This window comes from Ictidomys tridecemlineatus, chromosome 5 (assembly GCF_052094955.1).
Source record: "Ictidomys tridecemlineatus isolate mIctTri1 chromosome 5, mIctTri1.hap1, whole genome shotgun sequence".
NCBI classification, from domain to species: domain Eukaryota; kingdom Metazoa; phylum Chordata; class Mammalia; order Rodentia; family Sciuridae; genus Ictidomys; species Ictidomys tridecemlineatus.
This window is the reverse complement of record NC_135481.1, coordinates 22,873,360-22,900,947: the sequence shown is the minus strand read 5'-3', so window position 1 is coordinate 22,900,947 and position 27,588 is coordinate 22,873,360. Positions and strand designations below refer to the sequence as shown.

Below are 27,588 nucleotides of genomic sequence, written 5' to 3'. Positions count from 1 at the left end.
TTTATAATAAAGGTTTGAAACATTCCACACAGAAAGTGTAAGTATTAGTTTCTATTAACTGTAACTAATAGGTGTTACTTCCCATTAAGAAAGAGAGAATGCTCACCAGACTTCCATTCAGTGGGAGAGTGCCAGGACCTGATTAGTCAGATCTGAAGTGTTCTTGCAGGAATATGTTCAGATGACTAATGTTTTGTCATTCACAGGTGATTGTAACTAGTTTGCATTCTTCTTCATAGAGCAAATTCATTCAGAAAAAAAGTTGGAAACTACAGAAATAACAGATGGATCTGACAATTACAGATTCCTTTCAGTGAAACATTTCTTTATCCTCATTGTCACTCCTTCCAAAATGACCCTATCAGATTTCCAATAAGGAAAACAGAACACTCTCATTCCTAATTTCTGCTTTTTGCTAGGAAGTTTGAAAATCTAAAAATGAACATTAAATACACTTTTCTGTGTGTACATTATGACAAAGAGAGAAAAGATAAAAGAGTTGAGAAAAGGTGCACAAAAATGATTTCTGTAAGCGTAATTGCATCGTCTTGAATTGGGTTTCCCTATTTATTTGCAGTGGGACCACAAATTTGTCAGTATATCAGAAATCATCAAATTTCTAGAAATAAACAGCAGCATGTAGATACCCAGGACTATATCCTTAGGAAATCCTTATGTTGGTACAGAAGGGTGAGGGGAGGTGGTGGGTTAGTGTCTACTTTTCCATCCTAGTGCCACCTTCCTAAAAATGGCTGTGCTAAACAGGCTGGAGACCCTGGGGACCCTTGCAGAGACCTAGCTTGGGAGAGCCATGGATCCAGGATCTAGAACCCATAGCCAGGAGTCCGTGGAGGAGAGGGTCCATCTCATGGCCTCACTCTATGTACTTAAGCCAGTCTCCTGCCCTTGGAGACCTGGAAGGCCTGTGAAGGTAGGCAGTGTCCCCAATGCCTCCTGACTGGGGCAGGATGCAGAGAGCCTTCCTCCTATGCCTTACTTGGAGCCTTGCCCTGTGCCTTTCCAGGCTGCACTTCCAGCCCAAAGCTCCTCCTACACTCAGGAGCACCTACTTAAAGCACTCCAATGAGCAGGGAAAGGAAGGTCATATCACACTCAAGGGGCCCAGCAGCCAGAGGAAGGAAGAGTAAGAACAGCCCCTATAACATTGGAAGCAGATGGACTATGAATAAAAAACAATTCACCCATTTAGGAGACCCTAGTGCAACATAAAATTTGTTCCTGAAACTCAAATTTTTTAAAATGAGCAGATGAATTGGAAGCAATTAGTTGTCAAACAAGACAAAGTAGAAGAAGTCCATGAGACATCAGAGCCAAATGTAAAGAGGGAGGAACCAGGAGAGAAAGAGAGAGGCGCTGGTGGACAGATGTAGGACATCCAGAATGTGAATGACAAGGATTCCAAAAGGAGAAAATAAACAGATGGAGAAGAAGTATTAGTTCCATAGGAGAAGAAATTTTACCCAAGTTAAAGAAAAATCAGAGACTGTAGATTGAAATGTTCACTGAGGTCCAAGTAGAATTGAATTTAAGAAAAAAGAAAAAAAAAAAAAGTCCCACAATCAGGAATCAGGTACATTCTGGTAAAATTTCTGAACTCCAATGATGAAGTACCTACCTCTAGGTACCAGGAGCGAAGATACTTACAGAGAAAGAAACACTGGACACTCTGGCTCTCAAAGGTCACCCAGCAGAAAGGCCCAAGAGTTCTGTAGCCCATCCACAGATCACCCACCTTCAGGGTGGGGAAGGATGGTAATCCATATGGCTGGGATCAAGAGTCTTTCCTCAGGTGCCTGATCTGATGAAAATGTCAGAGAAAGGACTCCAACCGAATACACCAAGTATAGTACACATGAGCAGAGAACCTGAGGTAGGGCATAGGAAAAACACAAAGATGATCTATGATCCTTAAAAAAGATCCATATAATTTCAGGCAAATATATATTGATAAATGCCTAGGACTATGTAAAGAAAGCATTTAAAAAATAAAAATTTTAGAGAGATTCTACAAGCAAAATTCTAATGATAGCCCAATCCAAAGTATCAAGATATTTTAGCAAAGCCTATTGGGAGTAGGGGAAAGGGCAGGAGAGAAAAAAGTAAATTTTTTCCAAATAAGACATCTGGGTTTGAAGAGGGAAGGAGGTAGCCATGCAGATAGATGTGCTGAGTGTCCATATCAGGACAGCCATGCAAGAGCAGAACCCAAAATAGACGTGCATATAGGGTGAACATGGGGAATGGAAAGTAACTACTCATGGAATGGCTATGTCTGGAACATTCCCCGATTAATAGGCAAGATGAAAGCGTGGATGTAACCTGATTAAATCAGTTTAGATAAGGAAAAGGATGGGGCTGGGGTTGTGGCTCAGTGGTAGAGCGCTTGCCTAGCACGCATGGGACACTGGGTTTGATCCCTAGCACCACATAAAAATAAATAAATAAACAAAAGACACAATTACAATAGACACACAATATTAATCTAAAAATATTAAAAAGATAAAAATAAGGAATAAATAAGGAAAAAGATAAAGAACAACACAGTGACATACATTGAATACATACAGTAAGATGAAAATGCAGACAACCAAAGCAATGTGGTGTCATGGTTGAGAGTATACTATGGAGCCAGACTCCCTGGGTTTGAATCCCAGCTCTGACACTTGGTGTCTGTGTGGACTTAAGCAAGTTGCCTATAGATTTCCCCATCTGTGAAATGGGGATAGTGATAGTACCTTCTTCTTGGGACTCTGTGAGGATTCAGTTAACATGCCTGATGTACTTAGAACAGTGCCTGGTATACAATCAAACCAAGCAATTAACACAAAGCTACTGTTTGCTTCATTGTTTCTGAAACATACTAGCAATAGTCATATTAGGTAAGATGAAACTTAATATTAAAGGTACTAAAGAAGGTTATTAGAGGATGGTAATAAATGCTTTCATCTAAATCCATGTGTACCAAATAAAATGGCAGCTAAATGGAGAACTTGATGAATATATTTTACAGTGGGAGAATTCATAGTTATTCTTTCACAGATGAAAAAAATGAGGTAAAAACAAATAAGATTTAAAAAAAAAGTAAATAGGATCTAAAGGAAATGAATAATGAAATCAGTAAACTCAGAGTAGACAAATTCAAACCTTACATTCCTCAAGTAGTAAATATATACTTTTTTTTTTTTTTTTTTTTTTTTTTGTAGCAGGGATTGAACTCAGGGGCACTCAACCACTGAGCCACATCCCCAGCCCTGTTTTGTATTTTATTTAGAGACAGGGTCTCAGTTGCTTAGTGCCTTGCAGTTTCTGAGGCTGGCTTTGAACTCATGATCCTCCTGTCTCAGCCTCCCAAGCCGCTGGGATTATAGGCATGGGCCACCGTGCCCAGGAGTAAATATGTAGTCTTGCATGTCTATGGAACGTTAAAAAAAAAAAATCAATTGTGCTACAAAGCAAGCCTTAACATATTTCAAAATTATACTATATTTATCATAAACCAATATTATGAGAATTAAATGATAAAAATGACCACAAAACATAACTGCTTGAAAAAGATGTCAATTCTAATTTGTTTTTTTTTTTTAGATAGGGCCTCATTATTTTGACTGCAATTCTAATTCTAAGTAATCCTTAGATATCTAGATATTCTTATGTCAAAGAGGAATCCAAAATTGAAATTCAAACAATAAAAAAGAAAACAACTACCACAACAAACACACACACACACAAAAACAAACAAACCCACTTCATACTTGACCTCTGGGCACAGCAATATTATACCTAAAATGCCTTCATTATAAAAAAGATAATATAAAGGAATTTAGTTCTTATTGGTGAATTAAGGGACTTAACCCTAAGGTCTCTTGCTTTCTTCCTAAGCCTCCTGATTTCCTCCTAACCCACTTCTTTCTATCAGGTGACTATTAAAAAGAAGCTTCTTGTGAAATATATTAATAATAATAATAATAATAAGTTGTTAAACATTTTTATTTTTTTCCCCAAAATACAAAATACTTTTGTGGCTGCATATAAATTTGCAAATGACCTTGAGTGGTCTCTGTGTACTCTAGGTACTCCAGGAGCAGATCCGTGCCAGGGACAACATTAGCTATGGAACTAATTCTGCCTTAAAGACCCTGGAGATGCGTCAGCTCTCTGGTTTGGGAGATCTCCGAGGAAGAGTGGCAAGGTAGGTGTTCAAATGTTGGGGTCTGTGCTCGTCAAAAGCTGTGTTTCATAAACTCCATTTTAGTGAGCATTATATTTGTGAAGCCCCAAATTCCTTGCATTTCTTTTCACATCCCCTCCTTGCTTTGCCCATAAAATTAGTGATCCAAGTCAAGCCTGGTTGTGAGCATGCCATGATTTCTTGTGTTTCTGAAATCAGCATGGTCTTCATGGGAAGAAATGAGCAGAGAGCTCCCTCCACTGACCTGTGGCATTTGGTAAGGTAACATGTTCATTTTAACCAAATGAACATAATTAATACAATGTTGGGACTTACATTTTGTATGCCTTTTAAATTTTTTAATTTTTCTTATAATTTGTTTTTGTTTTCTGAAAGCATTGAGTTTTGATATACTTGAAATTTTAAAAAGAGATCCATCTAAGATAATGTGAAAAGTGCTGCTCTCTCTGCTTGATGTGTGCTCCATGAACCAGCAGCACCAGCATCACCTGGGACCTTGTTAAGCAATGTACAATCTTGGGTCCACCCTACAACTACTGAATTAGAATCTACATTTTAACAAGATCCTTGAATTCACGTGCATGCCAGTGTTTGAGAAGCACTGCACATGACTGTGTCTAGGATTATTTTTATCTAGCTGGGATGAAGTTTTCCAAATTATTTATGCTCCTCTTCTGCCCTCTGCTGCTATTAAGAGCCAAGCACATGAATGTGCTTCTACACAGGAGCTTTGGAGTGAATGTCAGCCTGTGATGACAATGAGGGTGATCTGTCAGTGGGGGGTGGAAGAAAGAATAGAGACCCCCAGGATCCAGGGCCTCTTGGGAATAGTGAGGGGTAGTGTTGGAGTGCATTTGTGTAGAAACCATGTGTGTTTGGGTTTGCTAAATATCAGTTTAGTAGCAGAGGGCTGCATGGATTGAATGAAGGACTACTTGACCACTTTCCTGTGGCTTTCTATCCTCATCAGGATGAACTCCTGTTTCCTTAGTATGGGCCTTGGTGGTGGACAGCCTACTGACCTCTTCATGAGTTCTACCCTGGAGCCCCTCCTGCTGCCCCTTTGCCCTTGCTGTCCTTGTACTAGCTTGCCTGTGCTCTTCCTTTTCTGACTTCTTGTTGGTCTTTAGCTTCTGCTCAGATGCACTCCTCTGGGAGTCTCTCCTGATACCGCCTCTCCACCAGGCTCCCCTTGCATGCACATTCCATTGAGTCTCTGTTTCCTGCTCACTCCTGCAATCATTGTCCTGGAGTGTGGTTCCATGTCTTTTACTTCTGTAGCCCAGTTCCTGGGACAGTCTCTGGAAAGCAGTAGGTACTCAACAAATGTTTGTTTGGATGAGTGAATAATCTAGAAAAATCACTGTTTATAGACTAAAAATCCTTGAATCCTTACTTGCTGAGTGGCTTAAAAGAAGCCCTAGTTCTGTGCTACCTCTCAGAATGGCAAGGAGTTGGAAGAACCTTAGAGCAACAGGGCAGAATAGGGACTTCAGGAGAACCTTGAGGGTCTTCCTAGCCCCTCTAGTTGCAGGTTCTTGAAGATTAAGTGAAGCAATATATGTAAGAGGCCTCAGGCACAACATGGGATGGAGTGAGCTTGCAATGAATGGTAGCTGTCACCTCAGGGGCAGTAGTGAAAATTGAAATTATCCTCACGATACTAGATCTAACACCAAGTAGAAAAATCATTTTGAGATACTTTTAGAAATCTTACATTTTCTTCAGTTTCCTATCAATTTCTCTACCCAACTTGTTCCTTCCCTGTAACAAAAATACTTCTAAAATTGTCAAAAACATTTGTTATAAGCACCAGATATTTTTGCTTTGTTTTGTGGCTATATTTGTCTTTCCCTTGGAATGCTAATGAGAGTTTGATTGTTGAAATGAATTCATGAGAAATAAAAATTCTTTGGCAATGCTTTTACTTTCTTTCATTTATTATGTAATTGTATTGAAGGGGTATGAAATTTATAAGTCATATTCCTTTTTTTTTTCATACTGGGGATTGAACTCAGGGATGCTCTACCTCTGAGCTACATCCCTAGCCCTTTTGAAATTTTATTTTGAAACAGGGTCTTGCTAAGTTGCTCAGGCTAACCTTGAGCTTATGATCCTCCTGCCTCAGCCTCTTGAGTAGCTGGGATTACAGGTGTGCACCACCACACCTGGCTGTGATATTAAGTGACTAGACTGCAGTGTTAGTATTTAATTTTGTAGTTTTATGGTACATTGGTGATATCATGAATAGCAAACAGACCCTGATTTTTCCCTGATAAATTAAAGTCAGAAGAGCACAGGTAAATTTTTATTAGAGGTGAGGGACACATTTATCCCAGTGAGCATAACATATCCTAAACAGGACTTGGTCCAAGATTTTCCCATTTCTCCTAAAAGCAGAGCTCCAGGAGTTTAGCTTTCCAATCCTACTAGAACATTTGGACCATCATCTGGTACATTGTTTTTACTTTTCCAAGATTCAGTGGCTTCTTCCATTTTCCTCTGTGAGGTTGGTTGGCATGGTCAGAGAGCTTTACAGGACAAATGTCCGCATGCTGAGGCAGGTGCCTGAGTTTCTTCCTGTGTGCTTAGCGGGAACTGGAGTAGGATAATACCAGGAGCCAGCCCCTCAGGAATGGCACAGCAGAGATGCATGATGACCTCTCTCTCTCTCTCTCTTTTTCTTCTCTCTTGCTCTTTATGAAGAGCTTTGGTGAATATAATTCACACACCATAGAAATCACCTATTTAAAATATATGATTCAGTAGATTTCTTTTTTTCTTTCTTTCTTGTTTTTTAAGGCGGGAGGTCTTGCTACATTGCCCAGGCTGGCCACAAACTTGTGATTCTCCTGCCTTATGCTCCTGAGTAGCTAGGGTTACAGGTGCATGGTTTTTAGTATATTTATAGAGTTGTGTAACTATCATAATTTATTTTATAATATTTGTATCATTCAAGAAGAAACCCCACACTCATTAGCTGTCATTCCCCATCTTTACCCTCCAATCCCTATTCCTCCTGTTTCACCCCCTAGTCCATGGCAACCATTGAATATTTTCTGTTTCTTCTGGACATGTCACATGACTGGAACCATTTGTGGTCCTGTGAGACTGCTCTTAGGCTGAGCATGTATTTTCAGGGTTCATCCATATTATAGTATGTATGAACATTTCATTCCTTTTTTTTTGCCATGTTAGGGATTAAACCCCAGGCCTCATGCATGCCAGGCAAGTGTTCTACCACTGAGCCATATCCCCAGCCCGGATGTCTTATCTTTTCATCAATTGGATGTTTAGATTATTTCTACTTTTTGGCTGTTATAAAGAATGCTGCTGTGAATATTTGTGTACAATTTTTTTTGTGTGAGATTATGTTTCTTTTCTCTTGGATATGCACCTAGAGAGGAATTGTTGAGTACCATGGTAACTATATGCAACTTTTCAAGGAACAGAACAGCTAAACCATTTTCCAAAGTGGCTACACCATTTTACACTGGCACCAGCAGTGTATGAAGGTTCAGATTTTCCACATCCTAACACCTATCTGTCTTTTTGATTATAGACATTCTGTTGGGTTTAGAGTAGTATCTCATGGTGGTTTTGATTTGCATTCCCCTAATGACCAATGATGTTGAACATGATTTAATATGTATATTGGTCATTTGCATATCTTCTTTGAAGAAATGTTTTTTTCAGTATGCATGCTCATTTTTGAGTTGGATTGTCTTTTTATTATTGTGTTGTAAGAGTTGTTTATAGATCCTAGCTACAATTTCCTTATCATATCTGATTTCATTTTTTTCCTAAGAGTCATCGAGTCATCTTCTCACTTTCTTTTTCTTTTTTGGGGGACTGGAGATTGAACCACCCAGGTGTGTTCTACCACTGAGCTACATCCCCAGCCCTTTTTTATTTTTGAGACAATGTCTTGCTTTGCTGAGGCTGCCCTTGAACTTTCAGTCCTCCTGCCTGAGTAGCTGGGATTACATCACTTTCTTGATTGTGTCCTTTGAAACACACACAAAAAATTAATCTTGATTATATCAACTTATATATTTTTCTTTGGTTGTATTTTTAGTTTCATATTTTAGAAACCATTGCCTAATCCAGGCCATGAAAACTTGTAATTACATTTTTTTTCTAGATTCACCTCTTAGATTTGAGTCTTTGATCTATTTTGACTTAACTTTTTATATATGGTGTGGGGTAAGATTCCAAATACTTTCTTTTGCTTGTGGATATTTAGTTGTTTCAGAATCATTTATTGAAAAGTCTGTTTTTTTCCCCCCCAATTGCATTGGCTTGTAATCCTAGCTGAAAACCATTTGGCCATAGATATGTAGGATAATTTATAGACTCTCAATTATGTTCCATTAATCTGTTAGTCTGTTCTTATGCCAGTACCACACTTTCTTGATTACTGCAGCTTTGTGGTAAGTTTTGAAATCCAGGAATGTGAGTCCTCTAATTTTGTTCTTTTTCAAGATGCTTTTAGCACTTCAGAATCCCTTATATTTCCATATGAAATTTAGGACCAGCTTATCAATTTCTGCAAAGAAGGTAACTTGGAATTTTGATAGGGCCTGTGCTGAATCTGTATATCAATTTGGAGAATATCATGATTCTATAAATATTGTCTTAGATTTATTAATGTGGGTATCACTCCATTTGTTAAGTTTATCTTTAACATCTTTCAAAAATATGGCTTTCAGAGTATAACTTTTATACTTCTTTAAACTTATTCCTAAGCATTTTATTTTTGTTTTCTTAATTTCAATTTCATCACTACTATATAGAAATATTATATAACAATAAATATTGATTTTTTTGTATTTTGGTCTTTTATCCTACAATCTTGCTGAACTCATTTATTACTTTTAATAATTTTTGGTGGAATTATTGGGATTTTCATGGCATCTGCATATACAGTTTAACCTCTTACTTTCCAACCTGAGTGACACTTATTTCATTTTCTTGCCTAATTTTGTCACTAGAACCCCCAGTAGGATGTGGAATAGGAGTGGCGAGAGCAGAGATCCTTGTCTTGTTCCTGATCTTAGAGGAAAGCATCCAGTCTCTCACCATTAAGGATGATGCTTGGTGTTTTCTTTTTGTTGTTTTTGTTGTTTGTTTGTTTTTTTAGTCCTATGTATTGAACCTAGGGGCACTTTACCATGGAGCTAATTTCCCAACCCTTTTTGAGACAGGGTCTCACTATCACTTAGGGCCTCACTACGTTACTGAGTCTGGCCTTGAACTTCCAATACTCCTGCCTCAGCCTCCCAAATCATGGGATTAAAGGCATGTACCACTGGACCTGGCTAGGTGTGGATATTTTGTATATTCTTTTTTAAAAATTTTTATTTCAGTTGTCAGTAGACTTTATTGATTTAAATGTGGTGCTGAGAATCGAACCCAGTGCATCACGCATGCTAGGCAAACCCTCTACCACTGAGCCACAACCCCAGTCCTGTATATTCTTTTTTATCAGGTTGAAGGAATTCCTTTCTATTCCTAGTTTGTTGATTGTTTTTATCATGAAGAGTGTTGAATTTTGTCAAATGTTTTTTCTTCACCTATTGAGATGATCTTTTACCCTGTTGATATGGTATATCTAATTAACTGCTTTTCTGTTGTTGAATCAAACTTGCATTCTTGGAATGATTCTCTCAGTCATGATATGTAATTGAGGGCAGCTTTCTGAGTCCACTTGAACCCCTTAAAAAACATGATTGACTGTGTAGTTTCTGTGAGCAGAGCTTTGCATTTTATAGTAAGTAAGGAAGCTTTTGCACATGTTTTTAAATTTTAATAAGAAGTAGCTTTGTTGTTTGCCTGGGCAGATGTGATGCCAGCATAGCCAGACTCTCTGCAGAGCACAAAACAACCTATGAGGGGCTCCAGCACTTAAACAAAGAACAGCAAGCTGCCAAACTGATCTTGGAAACGAAAATCAAAGATGCAGAAGGACAGGTATGAACTGTTTCAGGTAGCTTTTAAAAGCAGGTAATTTGTTCTTAGCTAAGAATAACATGGTGTTGATTATTTCTTTTAGGAGCAACTAGCTTAGATTTATGCAAATAAGCATGTCTTTTCTCTACTACTTTCTTCTCTTTTTTACTGGAGTGGCTCTTGATGAGTCTGGTAAGCAAACCACCAAGATTTTTCAATATGTTCTAATTGCAAAGATTCATCCCCTTCAATCCTAAAACAATTCATGTAATCCAGTAATTTCAAATTTTGTCTCCAAAACTACCTCTTGCACAGATAAGTGATCCAGAGATTTTTTTTTTTTTTTAACATGCCACTCACCTCAGTTTTTGATGCAGGAGTGGCACTGGGACTCATTACATGTGCTTCCTCATTACATGGTCTGTATGTAGGACACAATCAGAACTAAGCTAGAAGAGAGACTTGCTCAGAATGTTAGGCTATTCTAGCTTGAAATTGACAGATTAATTTCACAAAGCAAAACTCTTGGCATTTCAGTTTTTTTTTTACTGTTTTGTCATAATAATAGGACCTGTCTTCTAGAACTTTTCCCATAGTATCTGCCCTGTTTATTATTCTTCACTCATAGAGAGGCTGTTCTAGAAAATAGGGGTATCTGGTTAATTTATTGGATTAAAAATATTTATCTCCTAACTACCTCCAGTAAGAATCTGAAGTACTGATGTGACACAGACATTATTAAACTGTGAAAAAAAAAGAATAAAGACAAGTCCACTTTTTTTTTTGAAGAATAACTGAAGATGGAATTATTATGTCAGACAATAGATGCAAAATAAATCTTATGCTGTCTGGTAGCCAGGCCAAGTAAAACACTTACAGAAACCCATCAAAAGAAGCATACTAGGGCTGGGGCTGTAGCTCAGTGGTAGAGCATTTGCCTAGCATGTGCAAGGCCCTGGGTTCAATCCCCAGTACTGAAAAGTAAATAAATAAAAATTTTAAAATGAATAAATAAAGGCATACTTAAAAAAAATCTGGTTCCAGATCTGATAGATACCATGAATCTTTAAGTAAAGAATGTTGAACAATTGAACACAATTTCCTTCTTCTCTTTCTTTCTTTCTGGAAAATGTGAACACTTCACACAGGACAAGTTTTAGGTTACATTTCAGTAAAAATATAAGGGAAATGGATAGATAGTGAGAAAAATGACCAAGAAGGAGATAGTCTAAAATTATATTTGCTGGTGACTTGACTCTATAGTCCCCTCTGGGTCCTTGATGGATTTTATAAGCAATAGGAATTCCATTTCCTGTGCCTAACAGCCACTTGAAATTCCAAGGTAAAGATGCCTGTTTTTTGTGCCAGCTGGTAGAAATGCTTATCATGGGCAGAAGCTGGGCTTGCTTATCAGAAAATGGAAAAGGTTCATGCTAAGTGTGGGATGAGTATTTTGTTAATGCTACTAGTCTCGATTTCTGATGGCTGTGTAAGAAAGAAAATAGAGGTGAAAAGATGAGATGAACTACTAAGTGAATTTATTAGACTGAAAATGATGCTGATTAGATTATAGCTGATGAGATGATTTCTGAAATTATATCTGATGAAGTGTGATATTATAAGCAAGTCTCTTCTTTTCCAGATTTCTCAGCTTTTGAACAGAGTGGACTTGTCAATATCAGAGCAGAGCACCAAGTTGAAGATGTCCCATAGAGATAGTAACCACCAGCTTCAGCTTTTAGATACTAAGTAAGCATGAATTTATCAAAAAAGGTTTTGGTTGAAACTCTATCTGAATTTAGGTGCTACTAGAATTTTTTCCTCTTAAGTTTTACTTATTGCACATAATGAAATCAGTAATGGAAGTTAAAAGGGAAAGTTTACATGTAGTATGTGACCAGTTTTCCTTCGTAATTATTGTTCCTAGTTGTTGGATAATAACTGATATATTTATTCAGCTAGCATTTGTTGAGTACTGGCCTAGGGGGCCAAGAATCCAGTAATGAACAGAAAAATGGACTCTATTCTTATTCTTGTAGAGTTTATAATCTAGGGAGCTGATGACTTTTTAATCAAGAAGGAACTTAAATAAACCTATGCTATATTATCATTAATAAGTATTTTGAAGGAAAGTTACATGATTGTGGTAGGCTGAGTAATGGTTCCCAAATATCTCCATATCCTAATTCTAGAATTTTTAATGTTACCTTATGTGGCAAAAGGGTCTTTGCAGATGTGATTAAGTTAAGGATCTTAATTGAGGTGGATAGGTTATCTTGGGTTATCCAGGGAAGCCTGATGTAATGAATAAAATCCATAAAGGAGAAGGCTCTTATAAAAACAGTAAAATTCCATATAATGCTTATTTCTTGGTGAGTAGGACAATTACAGAGCATACTTGGGGCTTCTGTGTCCTGGTAGTGTTGTATGTTTTAAGCAGACTGGGGGTGTACAGCTGCATTAGTGTAGGGACAAGCTAGCTTCAGTGCCATGGCTCCCACGTAACAGTTCCAAGATCAGTGTCCCACGTCAGGAGGGACAGCACCCTACTGTGTGGTGTCTCCACTGCTCCAGACCTCTTCCCTCCCCAGTCATCTGGATAGGGAGAGATAGGGAGAGAATCCAGGGCAAAAGTTTTGTTTTTAAAGATATGACATCTGGTCATATCTTTAAATATATATCTGATATGAACTTATATATCTGATATGAACTTATCACTTCCAGGTATGTCCCATTGCCTAACTTAATTATATGGCCACATCCAGCTGCAAGGGAGGCTGAGAAGTGTGGTCTGTGGCTAGACAGCCTTATACCCTGGATGAAGTCTTCTTACAGGAAATAAGAGAACAGAAATTACAGGACATTTAGAAACTGTGCCCCAGTGGGTGTTGTTATTATTTAAATCACAAATCTACATCACATGTATTAGTCTGTACTTTTATTTCATATCACAATAAAAAGTAACTAAGGGAGTTATCATGTATAACAGTTACTTTTAGGAATTTGGAGAGGGAGAAGACTAAAGGAGTGGAAGGTTGGGAGGATTTTTTCCCCCTTTTTAATTTTACTTCTGATTTAAATTAGGATATGTCCATATGGGGCAAGAGTAATTTGGGGAACAATATAGAGAAAGGGAGCCAGGTTCCAGTCCTGGGAGACAAAAGGAACACGAAGAGCCCAGAAAAGCAGGGAGCCTGGAAGGGTAGATCAGGGACGCTCTGTTCTCCAAGAGCACCACAAACCCTGGGAACTGCAAAACTTAGCACCTGGCACAGCTTGGGGAAACCATGTCACCTCAGTGCCCACACTGCCAGCTCCTTACAGTTAGCAGCAGCATCAGATACTTTTCTATTGTATCTTCCTGCCCTCCCTGCTTTCCTAACATGGTGCTGAGTGTAATCATAAGAAAAGGGGAGCATGTAATTTGGTCAAGCTGAGTTTAATGCTGGCAAATTTATCAGAAATCTGATAGTCAGAGGTTGCTTAATATCATTTAAAAATTGTTTTATATACATTTTTTTTTTTTTTTTAGATTTAAAGGTACAGTTGAAGAACTCAGTAACCAGATTTTATCTGCACGGAGTTGGTTACAACAGGAGCAAGAACGAATAGAAAAAGAACTTTTACAGAAAATTGATCAGCTTTCCTTGGTTGTTAAGGAAAACAGTGTAGGTATTAATGGTTAGCAATAATTTAGCAGTTATTCAGAGAGGGTGGGGGCTACAATGTTTGACTAATATAATGTCTACTGACTTATTACTGATGAATTTGGTACCACTTAAAGCTATTCTGTTGTTTCTTGCCTTTGATCACATTCTGGTGGTACATATTCTTTCTTCTTTTTTGGTTCTGGGGATCAAACCCAGGGTCTCTCAGATACTTGTCCCATGTTCTACCAGTAAGCTGTGCATGTAGCTCCTGTTTTTGTATCCTTTGTAAAGAGGTGGTGGAGCATTTTGACTTGTTTTGGATAACACAAGCTGGAAAGAAAATTTCAGTATTTCCAATTAAGATAAATTTAAGTCACGATCTTAATGATTTAGTTTGCCTGTCTTTCTGAATAAAACTAACAATTCCCAGCTTGATCTTTATTGATTTTAATTTCATAACTTGGTTTTGCTTTTTTGCTTTTTACCAGTGTCCAATAGATTTCTCTCTGCAGACCCCTCAATACACTGCAACCACAGTGTGAGGCATCCCAGTGCAAAATGTAACTGTATCCATCATTGTCTTTGCTATCTCCTCCTTCTGCCCCAGTCTCTCACAGAGCTGATGTTTGCAGAACTGCTCCAAAACCATATCAAGAAAGTGTTGTGTACATGGTGTTCAAAACCAGTAGACTCTGAAACCAGTTCTTGACAAACAAATTTTTGTTGGTTTTAGTTAGCATCACCATTTCCTTTTCCCTTCTCTTTTTTTGCACTTCCTCCTCCTGTTGGACTTTAACTGGCCAGAAACAGTGAGCACAGTTTACATCTCTGACTGTGCTCTCTCAAGTTGAACAGCTGCTGAATTACAGACTTTTGCACTGAGTAACATCAGAGAGCTTTATCATGCTGTAGCAACTTACAGCTTGGTCTTTGTAGTCTGGGCCTCCAATGCTCAACAGCAGACAAAGTTTCCTCCCAAATCCAAGCATGGTGAAAAGGAAAGGAAAAAAAATTTAATATTTCAAATATATTCTTTTAGTATTTTCTCCTATTTTCATCAGATCTACTGAATGTTTTACTTAGATTCATGCTAATACATTTGTAGGTTTCTGGGTCTTTGGATTACTTTTATTATTATTTTTACATGTGGATTGATTTAATAACTAACAGTAAACTCTGGAATAATGGTGACTCTAATAAGATAGAGGCTTATTTCTGTTTTACAAAAAAAAGACATATGGACGTAGGCTAGGCCATACTGATGTTATGGCCTGTTACTTATTGATACTCAGGATCCTTTTATATTAACTTTCTGCCAATCCCAGAAATGATCCTCATTTTTATAATTCAAGAGATCTGTTAGAGCTCCAGGAATTGTCTGAATTATAGAAACAGAGGGGAAAGGAAGAAATAAGGATAAGTATCAGCTGCCTTGTAACCTTGTCTGGAAACTATCACATACTTGTAGTTACATTGCATTAGCTGAGACTTAATCACAAAGTCAGGAGACAGAGGAAGATGTAGTTTGTGTTCTGGATGACCTGGTACTGAACTAAAAATTGGGGGTCTGTTAAAGAAGAAACAGTTGAGAATGGATATTGGAATAGGCAGCAAGTAGCCTCTACAGTTCTGTCCCAGCAGATTATTATGACTGACATGAATGCAATGCAAACTTTCTTTTTGGAGTAATAAAGTACAATTCTTATCATGGATCTCAGGGAGCCAATGAAAGGGACATGGAAAAGAAGCTCAGCCAGATGTCAGCCAGACTTGACAAAATAGAAGAGAGTCAAAAGAAGAACATGGAAGGGCAGAGAACAAAGCAAGAAGAAGAGAAGGTGCACGGGCGAATCAGCAAGCTGGAGTTGCAGATGAATGAGGACATGAAGGAAATGAAAGCAGAAGTTAATGCTGGTAGGCCAAAACCAAAACAGCTCACATGGCTTATTTTCCATTTTATCTGAAAATCTTTTAATTAGTAATTCCTTACAACTACTTATGAACCTTGCTAAATGTAATAACGGTGAGATGTTCTTGGTTGCTTTTCTGAGTAGCTGTACTGTATTGAACTAAAGTGCTATTCAAACTCCAAATATGAAGAGCCACCCTGAGGCACAGGCAAACAAAACTGTACATGCTTAGCTTGCAGCTGAGATGTTTTCTTCAATGCCATCTGCTGACTCTTTTCTGTTTCTAATCAAGTTCAACATATCTCAGAAATAAGCATATATCTTTGAGAGGCTTGTGAGGGTTTATTTTATACTGCTGACCATATACTAACTCGGTAATGATTTCCCTCCACTCAGAAGTCAACAAGGCCCATGAATACACCTTGTTTACAGGTGACTCTCAGAGCTGGTTTCAAGGTCCTAGTGCTGCTATGTAAAGGGAGGTGTCAGTTCATTTTCCACTGGCACAACAGAATACCTGAGATTGCATAATTTCTAAAGAACAGAGGTTTATTTCTTACAGTTCTGGAGGCCAGGAAGTCCAAGAGCATGGTGCTAGCATGAGGCGAGGGCCTTTCTGCTGTATCATATCATAGTGGAGGTCATCACATGATGGGGAAGCACACACACAAGACAGAGAGAAAAATGAGGCTGAATTCACCCTTATAGCAGAAACCCATTCCCATGATCATGGCCTTAATCCAATCATGTCTTAAAGGTCTCACCTCTTAATACTGTCACAATGGCAATTAAACTTCAACATGAGTTTTGGAGAGGACATTCAAATCAGCAGAGTGGTAAGATTTACACTCTGAACTCAGGAATACAGAACTGGGACCAATAAGTCGAACTGACCTAAGGACAGATTTTTAACTCAATATGAGGCAACATGTTTTGGAATTCATGGTCCTAAAGACACTGGTGGCTTTATGAGTTTGAGAGCATTTTGTTATTGAAATTGTCAAGCAGAGGCTGGTGGACCCTGGTTAGGACAAGTCCTGTGTAAGAGTGGGACTAATTTATCTCCTAGCTCCTTCTAGTTCTGTGACTTTGTATTTTCTTTTCTGGAATTGTTCTATTTTGGCCACATGGAAATAAAAATAGTTATTTCAAAAATGATTTTGTTTCCACCAAAAGTTTATTATTTTATTTAAGTAGAAAGTACAACTAAACTTATGAATGGGAGAATTTATGCAGATAAAAATTAATCTTATTGTTAGGCTTTTGGGCTATTAGAACATGGCAACTGAATGTTTCATTCAGTTAAACTGAATGTTTAACTTTGTATCATTTCCAGAATGAATTTATTGCCATCTACTTACCCTACCATTGAGGTTGTTAATATTTGGTTCCTAATAAGAAACATATGTGAGTTTTTTAAATTAAAAAAAATTTTTAATTTTAATTATATTTCTTTTTTTAATGTAATAACAAGGATTCTTTTTTTTTCAAATAATTATTTTTTAGTTTTAGGTGGACACAATATCTTTATCTTACATTTATGTGGTGCTGAGGATTGAATCCAGTGCCTCACACATGGTAGGCAAGCACTCTACCACTGAGTCACAATCCCAGCTCCATATAATACATGTCTTAATGGAAAATTATAAAGCACAAGATATTTTTAAAATACTCAGACCTTCTCTCACCCAGAGGTTATTTCTTATGTATATATTTCTATACATGTAGTACATTTATGTGCTCTTTTCCAAATAAAAGCACATACTACACATGCTGGTTTATAACTTGCTATTTTATTTAGTTAGTAATATGTTCTGTCTTTTCATGTCAAAAATATTTTTAATGATGATTTTTATGAATTTTTACATAAAAATTTTGGGAGAAAATTTTAAATTTACTAATGAAGTTAAAACTTAAATTTTAAAAATGTAAAAACCAATAGGAATATAGAATAATAGGATTTTTTTGTGGTACAAGAATTGAACACAGGAGCACTTTACCACTGACTACAGCCACAGCCCCTTTTAATTTTTTATTTTGGAACTCTCCCTAAACTGTTGAGGCTGATCTTGAACTTGTAATCTTCCTGCCTTAGTTTCCTGAGTAGCTGGGTTTATAGGTGTGTATCACTGTACCTGGCTTGAAATGCTTCCAATGGTGATTTTTTTTTAAAGTTTTTCATTTCAAAAAGAGATAATTTCAAATTTAGGAAAACTATAAGAGTAATCCCAAAATTCTATAAGTTCTACATTTAACAATTGTTGACATTTTGGAAATATACTTAATGTCTCTGTGTATGACTACGACTTTCTTCTCTGAATCATCTGGGCATTGCAGTAGTCATGCTATTTCTTTTTTATCCCTTTATTGTTTCAATATATATGTCCTAAAAACAAGGACATTCTCCTACATGACTATAGTACCACACAATATTGTTGAGGTGTTTTCAATATTCAAATTTCACCATTGTTTCCTTTACAACAATCCTTCACCAGTCGGGTTCTTTCTTTGATTTTATTTTTCTAATCAAATGTTTCATATATACATATATATATATATATATATGCAGATGGACACAATACTTTTATTATATATATATTATTTTATATATATTATATATATAAAATAAAAGTATTGTGTCCATCTACAACTAAATAGATAAATACATATTTAGTTGTAGATGGACACAATACTTTTATTTTATTCACTTTTATTTTTATGTGGTGCTGGGGATCAAACCCAGTGTCTCATGCATGCTAGGCAAGCACTCTACTACTGAGACACAACCTGGGCTCCTCAAATGTTTCTTTAAATAAAAAAATTAGCTATACATATTTAAGGTGTGTATGATGTTTTAATGCACATATACATAGTGAAATCATTTTTTATATTCAAGCAAATTTAATGATGGTTTCCATATTCAAACCATCATCTCCCATAGGTGTGTGTGTGTGTGGGGGGGTGAAGGGCACCTAAAATCCACACCTTTGGCAAAAATCCTGAAGTCTATACAATATTATTGTGTTCCTTCTATATTGTAAATTAGATCTCTAGACTTGTTATCCTACATATTTGAAGTTTGTATCTTTTGACCTGCATCTCCTTATCCTCCCTATTTGTTGACCCCATGCCCCTGGTAACTACCATTTTATTCTTTGTGTATTTGACTTTCTTTTCTTTTTGATCCCACATAGGAAATCATGCAGTATTTTTCTTTCTATGTCTGGCTTATTTCACTTATTGTGTCCTACAGTCTGACAGACACTTTGGTTGTTTCTGTATGTTGTCTATTGAGAATAATGCTGCAATGATCGTGGGAGTGCAAATGTCTATGAGATGATGATTTCCTTTCTTTGGGTTAGATACCCAGTAGTGGGTTGCTGGGTTATCTGGTAATTCTATTTTTTAATTTCTCCAGGCTCCTCTAAGTTCTTTTCCACTAGGGCTGCACCATTTTATACTCCCACCAACAGTATACAGGGTTCTCTTTTCTTCAACTGGCCATCTCTTGTCTTTTTTTTTTATAGTAGCCATCCTAACAAGTAAGAGGTGATATTTCATTGTGGTTTTGATTGTATTTCCCTGATGATTAGTGATGTTGAGCACCTTTTCATATACCATTTGGGTTCTGATCCAGAATTATATATATCATATGTAGTTACCATGTTTCTTAGTCTTTTTAAGCTAGAGCAGTTCCTCAGCAATCTTGAGATTTCAAAAGAATGTAGGCCAGTGTTTTGTAGAAAGTCATTAACTTGTTTTTTTGCTTCCTTGTGATATGATTTGGGACAGAAATGCCCCAGGAGGGAATGTTGTGTTCTGCAGGGGCATCTTATCAGAGGTACATGACATTGGTTTCTCCCAGTGTTACTGTATCACTTGGTTAAAGTGTTATCTGCCAGATTGGTCCATTGTAATTGGTCCTTTTCCCCCTTTGTAATTAAGGAGTAATATCTAGGGTGATACTAGGTAACTATGTAACTCATGTTCCCCATCCAACTTTTACCCCCAGAGTTTAATCATATATTTATGTTTGTCAGAAGTAACTATTGCATATACTATAGAATCTGATACAGAATCATTTTTTAAAATGTTAACTTTTGAAATTTACCTCTTCTTAAAGGGTTTACGGCCATCTATGAAAGCATAGGATCCCTCAGGCAAGTTCTCGAGGCCAAGATGAAGCTGGACAAGGACCAGCTGCAGAAGCAGATCCAACAAATGCAGAAGGCAGAAGCTCCCGTGTGAAGGGAGCTGGGATAAGGACCTGAAAGAAGGTCTTGCCTGTGGGACTGGGAGCTAGATACCTCTGTAGCCAGGCCAGTGCTGCATTCTGGATTGTTCTATCTATGGCGTGCATGTGCCAAGAAACGTGTTTTCATGGGTCTAAATGTTTACCTTGAGTCTTGAAAACACTCTTTAAAAATATGAAAAACACAGTTTTTACCACTTCTCTAAATTCAGTGGAAACCTACCCCTCAAGGTTTTGAAATGCTTTTCTCCATTTTATGAATGAAAAGACTTAGATTTTCCCCAATGCTTGATGCTCTACCAATACTACTTACTATTCTGAAAAATGTCATGGTGATTTTTTTAAATTAAGAAACTGAAGTCTCACAAGAATGTGTTGCTCCTCACCCTAAAGTAAGAGAATGTCCCAATAGATTAGAAATCAACCTTTGAGTCCATATTTGGATTTTATTACGTTGTCTGTACATTTCTTATATTGGTTATCTTCCTGTAAATCTCTTGTCTTTTGTAGGGGGAAGAAATCTAACATTTGGAAAATACCTAACTCTTTATTTATGTAATGAAAATAGTTAAGAACTGATAACTGCCATACAATTTGCAAATTAAATGGAAACATAAGACAATTATCTAGATAATACAAGGCACAATATTTATATCCACCTAGATATATCAGGTTTTAATATTTAAAACTTTTCGAATTATCCATAACTTATATAGCTATAGCCATATCATAATGGAATAGTGGTTAGCAGTCTATTTATTGCACAATTAATTGCTAATTAATCATAATAGGATGTGAGAATTTTTCAGACTTTATGGTCTCTCTAAATGTTTCCAAAATTGGCACAAAGTGCTAAGGTTTATATATACATATTGTAACTGTAATCTTGTGCCTTGGTTTTTATCATGTCAATGCACTGTACCCTATAAAAGTTTTGCCAACAAAATAGAAGGCATGATAATACATCAGAATTATGATGTAAAAATGGGATCCTATGTATTTTTTAAATGTTCTAAAAATTTTATCACTGTTAAGACATGAATCATTCAGTATTATTAATGGAATAGAAATTCATACTTTTGTATGGACAAATAATCAAATTGATATTGCATTTATAATATGGTCAAGAAACTTTCATCTTGAGCAACTTTGTAGATGACGGGTGTTTTATTTTTAATTGCCATATTTGATTAATCGTTGAAAATTCAAATGAGTGCCGTTTGTTCACCTGTATATGTAAAAACTGACAGCGAGACACACCGTTCTAAACTGTGAGGGTGCCCTAGGAAAAAGAATAGGAATACTTAAAAAGATTTTTCACCATCCCCCCTTTTTTTCCGTTCACCAAGGACTCAGGAAAATAAAAACATTTTCTATTTTTAGAATAAGTCACAAATGAAATATCAAACTGTCTATTACTGTTTACCCATATAAAATATGCTGCTAAAGTACATGATATTCTACTCTCAATGGCTTGACAATTTTTTTTTTTTTTAAAATTCGGACATGAGAGGTTATATAAGGAATCTGTCATTCAACAATATATTTCCTTTTTCTTTCTTTTATTTCTTTTTTGCCACAAGTCTTTTCATATCTATATAGGAAGACTAATTCCACTTAAAATAAGATCAATATTCTTTTGCAATCAGAAAATTACTTTCTTTTTGTAATAGAGTAGCCATGTTTCATGGAGTTCTCCATGATTAAGCACAAGCCACAGGACAGTGAGCCACCGCCCTCTCCAGCATCCCCCCCTAGGGTCTCTCAAGAGAGAGGGTAGGCACATCCGACACCTGGGAAGGGCGGGGGCGGGGGACACCCAGTTCGACACTGGTTGAGGGGCTGATGTAAGCAGGTGATTTCTGGCTGTCAGCTGAATTTTCTCAGGTGCTTCCGATGTTGCCAGCCCCAAAAGATGAAGTATCACAGGGACCCTCCACCTTGGCTGCTTGTTGGACTCACTTGAGGGAGTTTAAAAAGCTATTGATGCTGAGCTGTGCCCCAGACCAAGTAAAGTCAGCACCTCTGGGAGGCTCGAGGCAGGCATCAGTGTGTATCAAACCCCCTGGTTATTCAGTGGCGTCAGGGATGATGAGCCACCGGTGACAGTAGAGTACTTTTCTCACCAAAGTTTAAATAAGAATCAGCTTCCGTGTTCTTTCCTTTACCCGAAATTTGCAATAAAAAGAATAAAATTTCCAAATAAATGTGGTGTATGATTTTTAAATTTAAAAATTGAAAAAATTAGGTAAAATGTTTTAGGAAATATCCCTCTGTGCTTTCTTTGGAAAACCTTTGATGGTTAAAGTGCTGAAGCCTGGCAGGCCCTATGGGAACTGGACCTGCTCCACCTGTGGGTCCCAGGACACAGGGCCTTCTCTGCTGCCTTCTGGCCTCTGGAGTCTCCCTGACTCATTCACACCCCAGATGCTGCGCATACGCCTTGTGCTTGTGCAGCATCCCATGTGTACTAGTTCATTTCATTTTAACAACTAATTGGGTTTCATACTGGTCATTTACCTGTTTTACTGACAGGAAAACTGAGTTACCTAACCAAACAGTTTGACCCTAATCCTAGAGCTAGTAAGTGGGAGCCACAAGTCAAACCAGGCACCTACTTCCACAGCCTGCGCTTTTAACCAGTGTACCACACTATCAAAAGATACCTGCTAATGTCCCCATGACTGACTTGCCAGGCCACCAACTTCAGCTCCTTCTCTGTTAACTTTACAGTCAGCTTCTGACTACCTTGCTTTTTTCCTCCCCATTTTTAAAAATTGTTGATGGACCTTTATTTTATTCATTTATTTTTATGTGCTGCCAAGAATGGAACCCAGTGCTCACACATGCTAGGCAAGTGCTTTACCACTGAGCCACAACCCCAACCCTACCTTAGCTTTTTAATGTCCCAAATCCAAATAAAGAGATTGGCAATCTTTCTAGCTTTCCTTGGGTCTGAGTTCTTTTGTTGTATTTATGGGAACACAGGAAGTGGGGTAAGATGGTGCCACAGACTGTAGAATCATCATACACATTTCATCTCCTGTGCTTAGACTAAGCTAGGGAGTGGACTGTGGCTTCATCTTTTGGGACATGGGTGGTATTGGGTAGAATGGGAAAGAAGCCTCCATTCAAATTTGTGATTATCCCATTAGGATTTCAAATTGGAAACACACACACACACACCCCATTCATGATATCAATAGTAAGTATATAAAGTTTTTCTGACACAGTCCTCTTCTAGCTGTGTAACTTGGGTGATTCTCTAAGTGAGTCTTAGCCAGGTGCCATGGCACATGCTTGTAATCCCAGTGGCTCGGGAGGCTGAGGGCAGGAGGATCTTGAGTTCAAAGCCAGTCTCAGCAATGGCAAGGCACTAAGCAACTCACTGAGACCCTGTCTTTAAATAAAATACAAAATAGGGTTGGGGATGTGGCTCAGTGACAGAGTGCCCCTGAGTTCAATCCCCCCCCCCCCGCAAAAAAATCTAAATCTCTGTGAGTCTTAATCATCTGCACAATGGAGAATATAATTAAAAGAGAGAGGGCTGGGCTGGGGATGTAGCTCAGTTGGTACAGTGCTTGCCTTGAATGCATAAGCTCTGGGTTCAATCCCCAGCACTGCCCAAAACAAGAGTCCCTTTTACTGGGGATGTAGCTCAGTTGTAAAGTGCTTGCCTTGCATGCACAAGGTCCTGGATTCAATCCCCAGCATGGCAAAAACAAAAAAAAAGTAATTACAAGTCTTTTGGGCTGGGGATGTTGCTCAAGCGGTAGCACGCTCACATGGCATGCACGGGTGCTGGGTTTGATCCTCAGCACCATATAAAAATAAAATAAAGATGTTGTATCCACCGAAAATGAAAAAATAAATATAAAAAAAAGAGAGAACTGATTTGTGATTTTTCAAAATGCTAGTTTATGCAATATTAGCATCAAATAGTGAAAAGTGGAGTGTGGAAGGGGAGATATCAGTGATGTGACATAAAAAGTATGTGGGGTTCATATTTTGGTCCAAAATATTCCATTATCTGCTGGAACCACATCTGGGAAGTGATCTTATCTCCAAGAAAGTGATATCCCCATCTGAGACATAGTAGGGCCTGGATGAAGAGAAACAGTCTGGACCAGATTGTAGCAATCCCTGAATATGGGAAAGAGCTGGGCTAGTTAGTCTCATAAGAGCATCCAGTGGGGTCAGCTGTGGGGTAAAGGTAGGCCCCAATCAGGAGGGGCAAGGGCTCATATGGATAGAGATAGGGGTGTAGAACCCAGAGCTCAATTTGGTAAATGACAGCCAGAACAGGTGGTACTGAGGCTCAAATGGCCAGCCAATGCAAACTGGAGGAGGCTATAGGGCCTTGTTGGACTGACAGGTGTGTGTGTAGTCAGCTTGTAGCTACATCAGCCCTTAAAAAAAAACTGGCAGTCCCACTGAATAGTGGCATTACCTGTGCAGAATTATACCTATTAAAATGTATGGTAGATTATATTCTTATTCTGGGTTTTTGGTGCAGTTAGTTTCAGAATTTTGTCATACATATTACTTTGAATCCAAAATTCAAGGGCCTTTCTAGATATCCTTTTATATAGACCCTATGCCACAGACCCACCTAACTATTACAGTCAGGATCCTGGCAATCTCCAGAATGTCTCCCAATGGGCTCCCTCCTGCTATTCATCCTCTATGTAATCTGGAGGATGTGCTAGATTTGCTTCTCATGGAGAAAATGGCAGAAGTGATGGTGTGTCACTTCTGCGACTAGGTTATACAAAGATAGTGGCTTGATTCTTGTTTTCACTTTTTGTCATTCCTGGCATTACTGGATGCAAATTGCCATTTTGTAAACAATCTCTGGGGGGGGGGTCATATGCTGTGGCAAGAGACTGAAGCCCTTGGTTCAACAGCCCAAGAGGAATTGACACTTTCCAACAATTACGTGAGTGAGCTTAGAAATGGATCTGTACCCACAAAAGGAATTGAAAGCAGGGACTCAAACATATATGTACACACATGTTCATAACACCATTATTTGCAATAGTCAAAGGTTCATTAACTGGTGAACAGATAAATAAAATGTGGTATGTACATACAAGATCATTAAAAAGGAAGGCATTCTACCTGGGCACCATGCGTATGTCTGTAGTCACAAGTACTCAGGAGGCTGAAGCAGGAGGAAGGTGAGTTTGAGGCCAGTGGAGCAACTTAGAGAGATCTGTCTCAAAAAAAATAATAAAAAGGGCTGAGGAAGTGGCTCAGTGGTTAAGTTACCCCTGGGTTCAATCCCCAGTACTGTGGGGGGGGGAATTTTGATCTGGGTACAACATGGAAAACTTTGTGGCCATTATGCTATGTGAAAGAAGTCCATCACAAAAGGACAAATATTGTGATTCTACTTATATGAAGTACCTAGGGTAGCAAAATTTGAAGAGACAGAGAGGATTGTGGCAGTTTCTAGGAGATGGGAAGGGAGATATGGGGAGTTAGTGTTTAATGAGGTTGGAGTTTTGAGTGGGGAACATGAAAACATTCTGAGATGGGTGTGGTTTTACAACAATGTGCATGTACTTAATGTCATTTAACTGTACACTCAAAAATAGCCAACGTGGTAATTTCATGTACATGTTACCCAAATTAAAAAACAAAAGAAAAAGGGAGACAGTAGAATGAATCAAATATAATTTTCCTATGTTCATATATGAATACATGATCATTGTAACTCCACATCATGTTCAACTGTAAGAATGGGAAGCTATACTCTATGTATATATAATATGTCAGAATATATTCTACTGTCATTTATAACTAAAAGGAACAAGTAAAAATTTTAGAAAAGAAAAAGAAAAAAGGAAAAGCAGTGGGCCTCCTGCCCCTTCTGATGAGCTACAGATCCAGGACTTTCACTATGATGGGGGAAACTGAGTCACAGATTCTGTGCACATTCTGACCACATTTCTGACCCACAGATACTGAGATAATAAATATTTGTTTTAAGTCACTCAATTTTGGGGTAATTTGTCATCACAACAATAACCAATTTGCTGGCACTGGGGAAACTTGATAGAATTTGTTGTAAAATATCTATTTCTAGATGTATTGCAAGTTACATGCTCACTCTTTTGGGGTGGGATGCTGGGGTTTGAACCGAGGGCCTTGTGCATCTGAGGCAAGTATTCTATCAACTGAGCTATATCCCTAGCCCATATGTTCACATTTACAATCTCATTCAATACACTTTTGAGGCAGGAAACGACCTTCACAAACACATTAAATGGCATGTAATTACATTTAATGTTTGCATTTAGCCTATTTGGTATGTACTGTTATTTCCAATTTGCAGCTAGAACAGAGAGAGAGGTTAAACAGTTATTCAAGGACAAACAATTAATGGTGGAGAAAAGATTTGAATCCATATCTATGTCTCTGAAGCCATTTTGTTTCAAGATAAGAAAACCAGCACCTGAAACATAAAGTGATTTGTCCAATGTCCCACTGCTCTTTGGTGTCAGAAGAGTGTCTAGATGAATGGTTCTCCAAGTGTCCCAAGACCAGCAGTAGTGCCATGATTGCCTGGGAGCTTGTTAGAAATGTAAACTCTCAGTGCCAGCCCAGACCTCCTAGACAGAGAGAAGCTCTGAGGAAGGACTCAGCAGTCTGTTTCAACAAGTCCTGCAGATGATCCCAACATTAGGTACAATTTGAGCATTGCGGATCTAGGGCTACCCTCTCTACAGATAGTAGTCCTCCCTAATCCAGAGGCTATTTATTTTTATACTTATGATGCCATGAACTAATAGGGAATAGGTTCCATCAGTTTGGGCTCCTTTCCATTGGTTCTCATGAAGTGTGCTTCTCTGTGTAAAGCAAGGATCCATTTCTCTGGCTTCCTCCCCCCATCCTTGATAATTTTCCTTCACAGATTTTAGGAAGTTAGCTCTTAGAGTGGTTAATATTCTCAGTATGCACTCTAGTCCTCTTGGCAGAAATCTGACCCTTATTGTGTTTGTTTACAATGCTAACAGCATGAGGGATACCATTGTAGAGAGTTTTGCCATGAAACAGTTGTGGGGCATTCCTTAAAAAAAAAAAAAATCACCCATTCCTGAATGTCTACAATATCACTTTTCTTGTATATCTGTATGCATGTGGCCAAAGGAACAATTTGCTCTCTAAAAGGCCCAGAGAACATATAACAAGCACCTCTCCTGTTTTTCTTTATGTTAGTCATTTTGGTGAATCACTATAAAACGTGAGTGCTGGCCAAAAGGAAACACGTGGCCATTTAAACTAAAATATAAATCAATCAGAGTTAAATAAATTTGAAAATTCAATTCTTCAGTTGCACTAGCCACATGTCAAGCTCTCACTAGTCACATATGGTTAGAGGCTGCGGTATCATCCTGTGCAAATATGGAACATTTCTATGACCACAGGAAGTTCTATCAGACAGTCCTGGTCTAGAGCTTTGGTTTCTCATTCTTTCAACTTATAGCCCTACCCACAACTTTGTATCTTTTGTCAGCCTAAAATGAGCTTTGGACCTGGAACTTCCACTGGCCTTTGCTGCCTCCTCATTCCTAAAATGTGATGCTAACTTTCCCCTTTAGAGATAAT

General features: G+C 37.9%; 1 protein-coding gene across 4 annotated transcripts in view; it reads left to right on the top strand.

Moving 5' to 3' along the window:
* Positions 1-22,922, top strand: part of Fam81a (family with sequence similarity 81 member A) — a 51,541-nt gene extending 28,619 nt beyond the window's left edge. For all 4 annotated transcript variants that reach the window (XM_013359881.4, XM_040274769.2, XM_078049537.1 and 1 more), the window contains exons 4-9: positions 4,092-4,210; positions 10,054-10,183; positions 11,805-11,911; positions 13,695-13,830; positions 15,531-15,726; positions 19,846-22,922. In XM_013359881.4, the coding sequence (XP_013215335.1) occupies positions 4,092-4,210; positions 10,054-10,183; positions 11,805-11,911; positions 13,695-13,830; positions 15,531-15,726; positions 19,846-19,970 (813 nt within the window). In that variant the 3' untranslated portion in view covers positions 19,971-22,922. The remainder of the gene's footprint in view (positions 1-4,091; positions 4,211-10,053; positions 10,184-11,804; positions 11,912-13,694; positions 13,831-15,530; positions 15,727-19,845) is intronic.
* Positions 22,923-27,588: the final 4,666 nt, after the last annotated feature.